This window comes from Anser brachyrhynchus, assembly GCF_964034855.1.
Source record: "Anser brachyrhynchus genome assembly, chromosome: 5".
Lineage (NCBI taxonomy): Eukaryota > Metazoa > Chordata > Aves > Anseriformes > Anatidae > Anser > Anser brachyrhynchus.
The window spans coordinates 35,911,724-35,924,551 of NC_137699.1; the positions used below are offsets into that span (position 1 = coordinate 35,911,724).

The window sequence follows — 12,828 nt, forward strand, 5'->3', positions numbered from 1 at the left end:
CCTCTACCTACACATATGGCCACAAAATAATCCTGAGGCACAGCAAGCACAAGGGAGGAGAAGGAGGGTGTGTTGGGGCAAAGGAGAGAGCGTCACATAGCTGCAGAGCACCAGCACGTGCTGTGCCAGTCGTGCAGGCGGTCCGTCTTGCTCTGCACCAACACTGCTCCGGGGTTCCCAGGTTCAGACATGAACCCAACACCTTGCCCAAGCCCTGCACAGCAATCTGTCCTGTCATGCAGGATAAGAGGCCTGAGAAGGTCTGTATCATCCCCTTAGAGCTGCAAGCATCGCTTGAACAAAGCTTGAGTCTTCAACTGGAAAGAAATGTGGTTCCTGTGACTAGGATTTGATGAGGATGCTGGGGTAAACATCCCTCTATATGCTAAACTACAATACTAACACAATGGAAGAGAGAAGTATACGAGAAGTATACAAGAAGTATAACAGAGAATAAAACAAGCAAACAAAAAAACAAAAAAAACATGACAGCCATGAGCCAGCAGCCAGCATCTCCTTAGCCCTGGCTCAATGCATGCTGGTGACACCGAGCACAAAGCAGCAGCCTGCCCAAAGCCTGGGGCAGACCCTGAGCGCTGCTCGCTGGTGCAGCACCTCGGGCTGGTCCCACAGCTCCGCTCACTCCACCACCGCGCTCCGGATGCTGCCCGTGCTGCCCTACTGCCGGCCGGTGCTGCCTGCGCACCAGGCTCCTGCCGACACCGCCGACACCTGCTTCGGCTGCTGCCAGCAGCTTCCAGCTCCCACTGGCACAGCCAGAGGAGGAAGAGGGGGCCCTGGCTGCCCAGCCAACACGCACCAGCTGGGGAGGTTTAATCTGCATCTCCCTAACAGGCTGGTGGCCATGGGAACGAGGGAAATATGTGGCCTTTGCAGCAAGTCCCCTTTCTCTCACCATCCGAGAGCCCTGACCTGGGCTGGTGGGCCCCTGGGATGTGCTGCCTGCCTGGAGGAGATGCCTCTCGGCTTGCCTTCCCATCAGCAATTTCTAGCAGAACACCAGAATCCCACCTTTTTGCCTTTTTTTTTTCTTGAGCCTAAAGAAATATTCAGGAGGTGAAAGGTAGCTCAGCCTAGCCTCTGACATAAGTCTTAAAAATTACTGAGTACTCTTCCATGAAAACAAACTACCTCTGACTTCCACCTCTAGGTCTCAGTACAGACAGATGGACACTGGGGAGGAGTACAGACTGACAGTGATGGATGGGGCAGACCGCAGCGAACTCCAGGAAGCAGAGACATGCAAGGGCTACTCTCACCCCCCCCACACGCCTGGCTGCCACCTCCTTTCCTCTGCGACAACAGCCCTCCATGCCCTCGCACAGTTACTGCCAGGTGAAGTCTGGGGGGACTTTCCAGGCTGTCATGGATGCCTGTGAGCAAGCAGTCATCGCTTGCACCCGAGGGACCGAGGCCGCCCGTGCCGCCCCTGAACACAAACCAGACGGTGGGAGCAGAGCGCTACCTTAGCCTAGAAGCACGAAAGGAATTCCCCTTTGTGGTCGCCCTCCTCCTGGCCACAACCCCGAGTTCTTCATCTGGCTCTTCTCGCTTGGGCTGGCCCTGGCACCTTCTGTGCTCGCCCGTGGGTGCTGGAGCCCTTTTCCCAGCTGCTTCCACCAAGACGCCCTGCCCCTGAGCTGCCTCCGCATGCCCAGGATCCCAGGCATTAACCACTTGCCTCAGGGGTTTGTAACAGAGAAAGCAGAGGAATGGGAAGGGCTGGCCGAAGTTCCAAACCGTGGATGCTTCCAAAACATGCTCTGGTTAACGTCACTCAAACTGATGGCTGCTAAACACATGCCGAAAACAAGACGACAGGCTCCCCCTGTCTCCAGAAACACTCGGCCCCTCCACAGGCCCGTTCTCAGAGGCCCCCTTTCCCCGAGCTCCCAAAGGACTGAGCTGTCCCGATGGCCGTGACCGGTGCCAACCTCCAGAGTGGGGTCCCTGCTTTCAGAGTGCACCTCACTGCAAATGGTGCATGGGCTGGGGTATCCACCGGATTGTAAATCCCTCCTGGAAGCAGCAAAGCCATGTCCCCACTGCCATGCAGCCTTTCTTTTGCCCCAGGCCCTATCCTCAGGAGGCAAGCTGGCAGCAAGTCTCTCCCAAGAGATGCTCTTCGGTGGGTGGCTGCTGCGACCACAGCGGGCGGAGAGGGAAGGGCAGGTGGCCCCGGGCCAGGAGTTGTTCCTGGGATTAGGGACAACACCAGTCAACAGCTCGGGGACCATTCCTGGGATTAAGGATGACACCAGTCAACAGCTCGGAGCTGTTCCTGGTATTAGGGATGACACCAGTCAACAGCTTGGGGGCAGCCAGAGCAAGGCTGGCTTTTCCCAGAGAGACCTCAAGGGCCAGAGGGCAAAGCGTCAGGAATAAAAGGTCTGGGGTCAAATGGATTATTTTAGCCAGAAGGTTCCCACTGACAAAAGCAGGTTACCGCAGGATTCAGGAGGCCGGGATCAGAGGAGGGGCGGTTTCAGAGCTTTCTCCCTGTGCCAGTTGAGGGTGAGAAGTTACAAACTCCCCACGGACCATGTCTGGCATCCACACTTGGAGGAGCAGGGAGTGCCCACATCCACTACATGAACGTGCAACACTAAGGGAAAGGAAGTGCAAGGAAAAAACATGTCTCTGACAGAATGGGACCTGTATTTAGATCCATGGCAGAGAACGGGATTGTCAGAGGGATGTTCTCACCCCATCAGCCGTTCCCCTTCTGGAAGAAAAAATCTCCCTCATCTCTCTCCTTTTACGGGTTCCCCAGTATCTCAGCCACTCCTAAGACATGATGTCTGGAGTCCCCCTAATTCAAGGACCACGAATTTCACACAGTCTCTGCTTTGTTTCTCTTCCAGGACACAAGCACCAGGATGGGGGACAGGAACCCACAGTCGAGCAGCACCACTGTGCCCTCTCAGCCAGTCTGTGTCAGACTGATACAGCCACGGCCACACTGGTGTGGCCAGGGCTCAGCACCCATGGATGGTCCCTGAGACACACGGCGTGAGGAGGTGAGACTCAGTGACCCATCACCAAGGTATTTCCCAGGCTGGCCAACAGGACTTAGCCCAAGCCACTTTTGTCACTCAACCTAAAACACACCCAGCAGGACGGGACCGTGTCACACTGCTCTCTGTCCCCTGCGGGATCTGCAGCAAGGATAAGCTCAGTGCTGTTTGTGAGGACGGTTCATCCAAATGAGGCTTCTGAAAGCCTGTGGGCATGGAGAGCACTGGTCTGCTTGATGGGAAGGGAACGGCACCAGCCCAGTTCCCAGAGCACAGAGGCAGTGGCCTCAGTGTGGAGAGGTTTCTGTTGAGCGCTGCACTACCCTTCCCCAGCTGCCTTACCTCAAACCGTAAACAAATGGGGAGAGGGAGGAGGGAGCCTGCTGGCATTTATCAGAGCACACTGTCAGGGAGATGAATTACTCCTGCTCCCAGGAGTAAATTAGTGAACTGCCTGGTTCCAGGCCTCTTCAGCACCGCTGCTGGAAACTAGCTAACCCTTTTGAAGGTTCAGCGAGTCTGAAACCACAAGACCAGTGCAAAAGGCCAAGGAGAAACATACTATCAATAAAACTAATCCAGAAACTTTGGTCTCCTTCAACCAACACAGATTCCTCAGCCCACATAACCAAAGCCTGAGACATAAGCCCACCATGCCAAGACACAGATTTCCAGACACTTCCACTTAAATCCATGCTGCAACCCTTCCTTCCTTTCCTCCCTTTGTCCTCTCCTTCACTTCCTTGATCTAGCCTGCTTCTAGGAGGACTGTATACCGAAACGACACACGTGCAGCCCAGGTGAGCCTGGCTCATTTTTGCTCTTCTCCCAGCAGAGAGGGCTGCTGCAGCCCCTGCCTGGGCATGGGCATGTGTTACCATTAACAAAACAACATTCACTGGTGCTAGGTGGGTCTCAGAAGGCAGAAATGCTACCCAGGCAACGCAGGATTAGTTCCAATTCCCCCTGTGGTGTCCCCATGTCATCAAGCTTAGTCAATGGCTGAGAAGGAGCCTGGCCCCAAGGTATAGCACAGAACAGCAAAAAAAAAAAAAAAAAAAAAAAAAAAATAGCTGAAAGGCCCCTACTCTGCAGCTTTCTCCAGGAAAACAACTGAACAGAGATGAATTTTTCTACATATTTATAAGCAAGAGGATGCAAATATGATCTGATGTGACAGCGTCCACTCACTGCAGAAGAAAAAAGAGCTGTTAAATGAGCCTGAATGGTGCTGATATGAGCTGGAACAAACTCTCATGGGGCTACTGATCATTACGAAACATAGTAGGAAACTTCTGAGGAACAAAAATCTTTCAGCATTGGTTATTAGAGCCTTCACCAAGAGCAGCATGAGTAGGGAGAAAAGGTCTCCTCATGTCCCATCACCAGCCAACACTAACGGCAGTGCAATCAGTTCTTCAGGAAGCCTCTGCGCAAGGAACTGGAAAGAAAGGCCAGAGTGGCATCCACATACATGGAAGGACAAACAAGTGGAAGGGGGCGGCAAGTGGCTGCCGGTAGATTCATAGGTGAGCCTGTGCAGCTAGAGCGCTGGATGCAGCTCCTTGTGTGTGCAGAACACACTGCATGACAAGGAGGTTGCTGTGAACTGTGTGCAACATGCACGTGTTACTCATCCTCAGCCAAAGAGTCTGTGACCACGAGAAGAGGAGGCTCAGAGGCGACCTTATCGCACTCTACAGGTACCTTAAAGGAGGCTGTAGCGAGGTGGGGGTTGGTCTGTTCTCCCACATGCCTGGTGACAGGACGAAGGGGAATGGGCTAAAGTTGCGCCAGGGGAGGTTTAGGTTGGATATTAGGCAAAACCTCTTTACTGGAAGGGTTGTTAGGCATTGGAAGGGGCTGCCCAGGGAAGTGGTTGAGTCGCCATCCCTGGAGGTCTTTAAAAGACGTTTAGATTTAGAGCTTAGTGATATGGTTTAGTGGAGGACTTGTTAGAGTTAGGTCAGAGGTTGGACTAGATGATCTTGGAGGTCTCTTCCAACCTAGGTGATTCTGTGATTCTGTGAACTTTTATCTGTTCCCAGGAGACACTGCCAGATCAGACAGCTGGTGGGCACAGTGAACGTACGTGCAAAGTCCTGACAGAAGGCTGGCAAGAGCCCAGCAATTTGAGTTCCTCCCCAGAAAAGCAGTACAGTCAGAGAAGGTGGTACCTTTGGTTGACACAGACAGACTGCTGGATCTCCAAGAAACTCCCAGATCCCACCAGGTTTCAGCATCTCACAGCAAGACGTTCACAGCAGAAAGACAGTCTCATCTATATCTCAAATCTGGAAAAATCTTCTCAGCTAATCAACCTCCAAACATAACAGACTTTGAGACACTTCTGTCCTGCTGTTGGCAGGGGGACCTGCTAAGGGACCCAATTTTGTGAGCACAAGAGGAGCAGCATGGAAAATCATTTAGCTGTATTTTTTGCCCTGTAAGATTGCACTTAGCATGGAACATTATACATAAATCCACAAGCATTCTATTCTGTATAGGTTCAGAAATATACTAGAGTACTGACAAAGCAATCACTGCACTAACCCAACAGAAAGTGTTGTACTTAGATGCAGGAGCAGAGCCAGGAGCAAAGCCGGGTCTCTTCCAGGCAGCAGTAAGTGCTGGACTGGCTTTCTCTGAGGCAGAACAGGAGGAAGATCAAACACTATGAACCAGAGAAATTTGCCCCCATGGAGGCTGTGAGCAGTTGCCCTGCCTCGTGGAAACACTGTGGGTTGGATGCAGGTTCTTCTCCCTTACGTCAGGGTGGATTAGAGTGACTGCTTTTGAGAAGTCAATCTCCTGCATATGCCAGGGCTCAGAGCTGCTCTTTGTGTGCAACAGTCACTGCTGAAACACTGGCAAGCTCTTGACTGGTGAGAAGCCATGCCAGGGTAAGAACCTGAACAGCTTCCTATGGGCTCGTGGCTCAGTCTCTCTCCTTAACGTGCCTTTCTGGTCTCTTTTCTTAAGAACAAGAGTAGGAAAAATCAGATGATTCAGATGATTCAAATTCCTGGGGCTGTGAATAGGTTGCGGGCACCTGGATGACAGGGGGGAAAATATGTTCCCTCTAGGGGCAGGAAACTATAATAGCATATACAAACTGCAGGACAGCTTCCAGCAGAAAACAGACCAGGAATGGCTGGTCTTTGCTTAATGATCTCAGAGGGAATTAAATTGTTGAAATATTCATGGATCTCAAAGAGACACAGATGCCTGCTCATTTGCTGAGTATACCCAACAGGCAGAAAGGAAGAAGGAGACTCCTACCTGCTAAAACATGAGTTGGTTGACCAAAAAAAGCTCTTATAGAAGAAAGAAGGGAAAGTTGAGCTTTTGCAGTGCCTCACAGATCTATTCTGGTGCAGCGCTGTACCAAGAGAACTGTCTAAGTGACTGTCCACTTCGAAAGAGATGTAAGCTCACCATGCACTGCCTCTCCTAGAGCTCCCTGACTGCTAAGCCACCAGAAAAGAGCTGGAGCCCACTGAGGTAGTGCATAACAAAAAAATGTAATCGATCAATCCTTGACCTTAACTTTTTATTTGGGTCAAATCCAGCTCCACACCAAACCGCATGTGAGTTCCTAAAATCTACATGAAGTCATTTCAAAGGAATTTATCCATTACACAACTGGATGATGACCTTAAATGCTGCAGAAGTAGGTTTGTTCTGGCTTTCACCCCAAATCCTAAAAGCAGGTATTAGCAAGTGACCCCAAGCAGAGATCCAAAGAACACAGCAGTGCAGAGCTGGGTTTGTGGGAGTTAAAAGCTGTGGTTCGCAGCAATCCAGCGACTTCTCTGCACCCAGCAGTAAATACTGTGTAGTCTGCATCTGCCATTGTGTCTGTACAATACCGGGGTGCGTGGCAAATCTCTGGAACAGGAACCGTAACATCTGCAAACGGTCTGTGACAAGCTGAAAGAGCTGTGACGCGTTTCAGATGAGAGACCGTTTACCCAACACAGGTAAACAGTGAGATGGAAGGAAAAGGGGGACTCATTATGTCAAAGAGAAAAGTGAGGCCGTGCAAGAGGTCTGCTCCACAATGCGTGGAGCTCTTTGGACCCTGCTGACTATAAAAGGTGCATTCATGCTTCTGCCACACAGTAAAAACCATGCTGAGACTGACAGTGGAGGAGAGGCCACTTCAGGGACCAACAGGTTGTGACCAAGCATTGCCCAAGTCAGAGAAGGGGAGATCACCTCTCTTGATCCCCCTTCTCAGAACCCCTTTGACATGGGGTAAAGACACTGAGAGGCAGTACTGGCACAAAAACAGCCCGTGAGAAGCAAAACAGCAGCAGAAGCCAAAGGTGGCTTTGTCAGGTGGCAAAACCTCAGCACTGTAACTGCCCAGTAATGGCCAGGCCCTGGTTGAAAACCAGGAGACTGAGAGGATGTGTCCAGGCAGCGTGCAAGGTGGTGGGGGCCAGCTACAAACACTGCCCTGTGCAGAAAGCAGGAGCTTGGTATGGGGGCTACAGCATGCACATACGTGGTCAGCGAGAGGTGGCCGGCTTCCCTTGTCCCACAGCCTGCAGAAAAGCAAAGTGAAGGTGGAGAGCAGGGAAGGGCTGCAGGACTGGACTTTGGAGCTACTCACGAGTTTCTAGAAGTAGCCCTCACATCAGTGCAACACATGACAGGAAAAGTTCAGCACTTTGGCAGGTGCCAGGCCATGGCACCCTAAAGACAAGATCTCACACCATGAAGGAAACACTGAAAGTAGAAGAAAAGCTCTGCAGAGGAGTTGCCCACTTCAGCAAACTACCAAATACACTGGGAAAGAGGATCCCAGGCTACGTCACGGATTTAAAACTACCGCACAGGCAGAAACCGCATGAACTTGCCTACACTACACAGTGAAACACAGTCACAAGGTAGAAAGCAGTGGAGAAAATTACCAGGGAGGGAAGAGGAGCGAAGTCTAGTGGGTAGCAAAGAGCATGCTGCTGTTGGTGAAGAAGGCAGCCTTGCGTCTCAGGGTAGAAATCACTAATTATCACGTTATCTCCCTTTTTCTCCTTCCCCCACTAGGAATAGGTCAATTGGGGTGTTGACATTCTACCTGAAGGTGGGAGATGCTTCTTTTATGGAAACAGTTTAGCAAAACGGAAGCAATCACCTCCCCACATTACCCCTCTCCTGCTGTGCTTGCGGAAACAACCACAACCAGAATCTTTGCAAATGACAGGATGTCACCAAAGAAGTAACCACCTAATGGCCACTTCTCTGCAGGGCAACAACCCCCAGCACGCTATGTTAGCAGGAGTCTGAATTAAAGGCGGTATGAAGACGAGGGCAGACTGAGATCTCTGAGCAGGAGCTCTGGGGCTTGCAGCTGCAGCCTCCCTGCACATCACAGACCCTTCCCTGCCTCCACGACTGCTCTTGCCAGGTATCCTTGGCTCCCACCCTGAGCACCGTCTGGGCAAGCTATGATCATAGTCTTGGGTTATTTGGTATCACAAACAACAGAGCACCCCCTCCTCCACGTCCCCTGAGGGGACCCTACCAGCCCCTGGCTGTCCAGAAAGAGGAGGAGGGGAAATGGGGGCGTTTGCTCAGTTCCTGGAACCCAGCCTGCTGCTTGCCAGCTCTCTGTCACCTCTGAGGAATGCAGGGAGGATCCACAGCGGTTTCCTCCTGAGCACTCTTTCCTACAAGGCTCATCCATGTACTGCCCCCACCCTCCTCTGCCCCAGCTTCTCCTGACAGCTCCTGACCCCCCTTCCCACCCAGCCGCTCTCTGCTTCCCCATCTGCCTTGGCCACCCCAGGCTTTCCTCTCCGCCTGCTCCTCTGGCCTCTCTGGCCCTCTGGCTTCCCTCAAAGCTCTCCTCAAACCCTTCTCTCTTCCTTTCTTTCTCTCCTCTTCTCCTCTTCTCCCCGACTACTCCCACTCCTCCTCAAGCTCCTTTCTGTGCTGCTCTCAAGCTGTGCTGAAGTGGCTCTGGATTACATCCAGTCTTTCATGCTATCTATTGTCCTGTAAATCCTAACACACATTTTAAAATCCAGGACATTTTGTAAGCCTGGGAAGGGGAAAAGTGTGCTGCGGGTCCAAACCATGCTCAGGCAAGGCTCTATTTGCCAAAACAACCCCCCATGGCAACCCAAGGTCTAAGTGGCTGCTGAACTGCTTTCTGCTGGCTCCTACAGAAGAGGCCCCATTTCTTAATCCTCCACCATCCCTGTAGAAGTGCAGAGAAGTGACTTTACCAAAGGCACCACAGGGAGAGTATCTCCACCACAGTGCAGGCAAGCAGAGATCAGCAGGTGATAAAAGACAAGGGGAAGCCCAAGGTGAACTTTGTGAGTGGATCCTCCCAGCCTCAGTCCCTTGACACCGATAAATGAAAGGTGAATCTGACTTTGGCTGAATTACTCACAGTTCTTTGTAGTTGGCATCATAGAGAGTTGCCCATTTGTTTTGCTGATGCGGCTGCCACTTTATGGACTGGTAGTTGGGATCCAGGTAGGAACCATTTAAACTGTCATTGTCCTGAATCAGGCCTGCAGCAAGGGGGAAATACGTGTTTCAATTGCACTGACACAGCATCCACTCGGGTTAGAGCACAAGGAAGCAACTTGCATCACCCGTGCTGCCAGCCTCCTGATGGCCAGGGCACTGCCACGGCGCAAGGTCTGGGCCCCAAGGGATGCAGTGCCCTGCCCTCCTCCTGGGGGCCCAGCCAGGAGGAGCCCCACTGGCTGGCACCCTGTGGCCCCCACGTGCCCTCCCACTGGCACCCTGGCCCAGCGGGGTGCCCGGGCTGGCAGCAGGGGTTTGCATGCCGGGGGTATTAAGGGATGGGGGGGTGAAAACCACATACCTGGTGAGAGCGGTCCCGGCTGGTGCCAGGGAGGCGTTTGGACTCTGTCAGGGTTGAGCGGCACGGACCCCATACCTGGCTCCTGCTTTATCAGCCCATTGAGCATCTGTGCATTGAGGGTGTTGGGGGGCGACTCAGAGTGTTTCCTCTTCTTGGCAGGGTGCACCGGGAGGCTGCGAGACCAACAGGAGAGCAAAAGCTGAGCGGGAAAGGAAAAAGCTGCCATCTCACACAAAAACCAAGAACCTCTGTGCCTGAAGCCATGGGCTCTTTCAGCACCCTCACCTCCTTCTCCCACCAGGCTCTGCCCACCCACCCAGTGACGGCCAAGCCCTGTGCCAGGCGTGCACTGAGCCACATCTTGGCTTTTCTCTCATCTCTCCCCACCACCCAGCTCCAAGCTATGCACTGCAATCCCTGCCCCACATTCTGGGTCATCTCCACCTCGACACCTCCCCAGCCCGTTCCCAGAGAACCAGGACACGCCGGTTAACTTGTGGTTAAACCCAGTGGTTTTGCTCACGCACTCCACAAGCCTACATCTCCCATTTCCCCCCACCCCGCCAGGTCCCCAAACCTCCCCAAGGACACAAAGCCCCAGGGCCCCGAGGCCTTACTCTGCTCCGTGCTGCTGGAGTAGCTGGTGCAGCATCTGCGACTGCTGGGCATGGTGCAGGTCGGCCGGCGCCATGCCCTGCCCGATGCCGTAGGGCGGCATCAGGGGCTCAGCCTTCATGTACATGTCCCGCTGCAGGCTGGGGAAGTGAGGGTTGTGCTGGGGCTGGTGCGGGTGGGGAGGAGGTGGGGGGGGGCCCTGCAGGTGGGGGGGTGGCGGCGGAGGCGGCGGCGGAGGGGGGTGCTCCAGGCGAGATGGGGGAGTCATGTGGCACATGTTCTCGGGGGTCATGGTCCGAAGGAGGTGAGGGTCTCGAAAGAGAGAGAGAGAGAGAGAGGCACGCCTGTTAGAGCAGCAGGCAGGGCCACCACCGTGCGTCCAGCCCGTGTCCAGCCTCTGCTCCAAAACCACCCCACCAGAAATTGTTACCAAGCACTCCTCTCCCCTCAAAACCATCCCAACCCTGGCTATCTTCACCAACCCATACCTCCCTACCTCTTCTGCCCAGCCTCAGCACGCCTGCGTCCCTGCAGCCACCCTGTCTGCTTGCAACAGCTGCCTTGCCCTGCGCTGACTTCTCCTCTCAGGCCCCGCAGTGCTCCTGGCATCCCAGGCACCTTCAGGGATACCCAGCATGAGAACTGGAGCACATCTTCCCTTCTTGTGCCCACAGCACTGGCTCGGTGTCAACCTCAGACACTGCCCAGGCGAGCGTGTAGCCAAGTGCTATCTCTGGTGCAAGGATGCAGCAGGGCACTGGCTGGCCAGCTGATGGGGGGACACACAGCCCCACCAAACCTGCTGTCCTGCACTGTCCATCTTCTGCAAGGAGGTGAAACTGGAAGCACAAAGGAAGCAAGCAAGGCCCAGCATCTTGAAGCTCAAAGAACCAAAACTCAAGGGAGAAATAGGTTCTCAGGCTGAGGGAAGATTTTCACAAACATTCCCGGTATTTCCTAAACCTAGCTACCCTGCATGGCCGTTCTGTAGGGAAAGCATGCCTTTAGAAACTCCCAGGCAGCTTTTGTGTTAGCTTTGTATATCCCTTCAAGCAGAACAACCACCAGGCACAATATTGCTGCAGCACCAAGGAGCTGCACAGGCCAAGAAAGTGCAGTGGGGGATAAAGGCCCAGCAGTCAGCAAAAGGCTCTGCCCCAAAGCCTGCGCCTGGAAACACAGAGCTACAGAGAAAGCACCTGGACTTTGCCTAATTTTACTGGTTCTAGGAGTGGCCCAAGGAACGTGCCCAGCAACATGTGCATGTGCCAAAGGCCAACAGTGCCCGGGGCTGCCCAGAGAGCACGGCCCCTTGCACAAAGCCAGCCGGGCTGCCCAGAAGCCAGGGGTGCCTGGACCGACCCCTCCATAGTCCATGCAGAGAGATGTCCCAGGGATGTCCATACCCTGCTTGGGCCAGGGGCAGCAAAAAAGCCTTGCTGATGTGTTAGAGTGCTACTACGCACTACTAAGGACACTCACTGTGCTCTTCTCCGACAGCCAAGGCAGACGAGGGAACAACTAGAGAAGAGCAGGGACAACTGAACACCTCCAGCTCATCAGCGTCACCAGTGAGGATTTCTATGGGGGCAGCATTTGCTTGTTTTTTATTTTTTATATTTTTAATTTAAAACAGAATGAGACTTCGATCTCTAAATTTAAATAAACAAAAAAAAGGCATTCAAATGTGATCCTATCTTCCTCCTCCTCTATGAGAAACTGGACACTAAAGTGATGCCATGATTAGGGTTGATTTGACTATATCACCATCAGAATAAATGCTTGGTGTCTACAGCGGCACGCAAATCCATCTCTCTGCAGCTGCTTAACCATAACGTCAATGCCCAGCAATGCCAGTGCACAGCACAGGGCTTTAACTAAAACCAAAACCCTTTGGGATCTAAGAGCAAAAATTAAAGTGTGTAAAGTAAAGATGGATGATTGAGTATCACTCAACTTGTCTACGGAATGCCTAGAAATTGAACAAAGTAAACAGTACTCATAGCTGTACTAAAGAAAACTAAACACATTGGTAAGAAAGTTGGTGCACTGGCAAACCTGAACAAGCTCAGTGCTCATCTCAGAGCAGAAAACGACTTCTGTGTTCTCTGAGCCCAGGTGCGTTTGTATGACACTGCCTTCAGAACAGTCCTTCCCTTCCATCATAGCATTGAAACAGAAGATCTTAGGTCTGCTCCAAAAGCCTGTACTTGCTAAGGAAATCAACAACAAAGCCCTTGAAGTGACAGCAAAAAGACCACATAAGCTCAGGCTGCCCTCCAGGGACCTCCCCAGAGCCCAGCCCACCAAATCCGCCCCAAC

General features: G+C 52.8%; 1 protein-coding gene across 5 annotated transcripts in view; it reads right to left on the minus strand.

Moving 5' to 3' along the window:
• MYRF (myelin regulatory factor) overlaps positions 1 to 12,828 on the minus strand; it is a 63,768-nt gene that overhangs the window by 18,373 nt on the left and 32,567 nt on the right. For all 5 annotated transcript variants that reach the window (XM_080594947.1, XM_080594946.1, XM_080594944.1 and 2 more), the window contains 3 exons: positions 10,509 to 10,818; positions 9,892 to 10,064; positions 9,448 to 9,571 (listed from right to left, as the gene is read on the minus strand). In XM_080594947.1, coding sequence (XP_080451073.1) covers positions 9,448 to 9,571; positions 9,892 to 10,064; positions 10,509 to 10,818 — 607 coding nt within the window. The remainder of the gene's footprint in view (positions 1 to 9,447; positions 9,572 to 9,891; positions 10,065 to 10,508; positions 10,819 to 12,828) is intronic.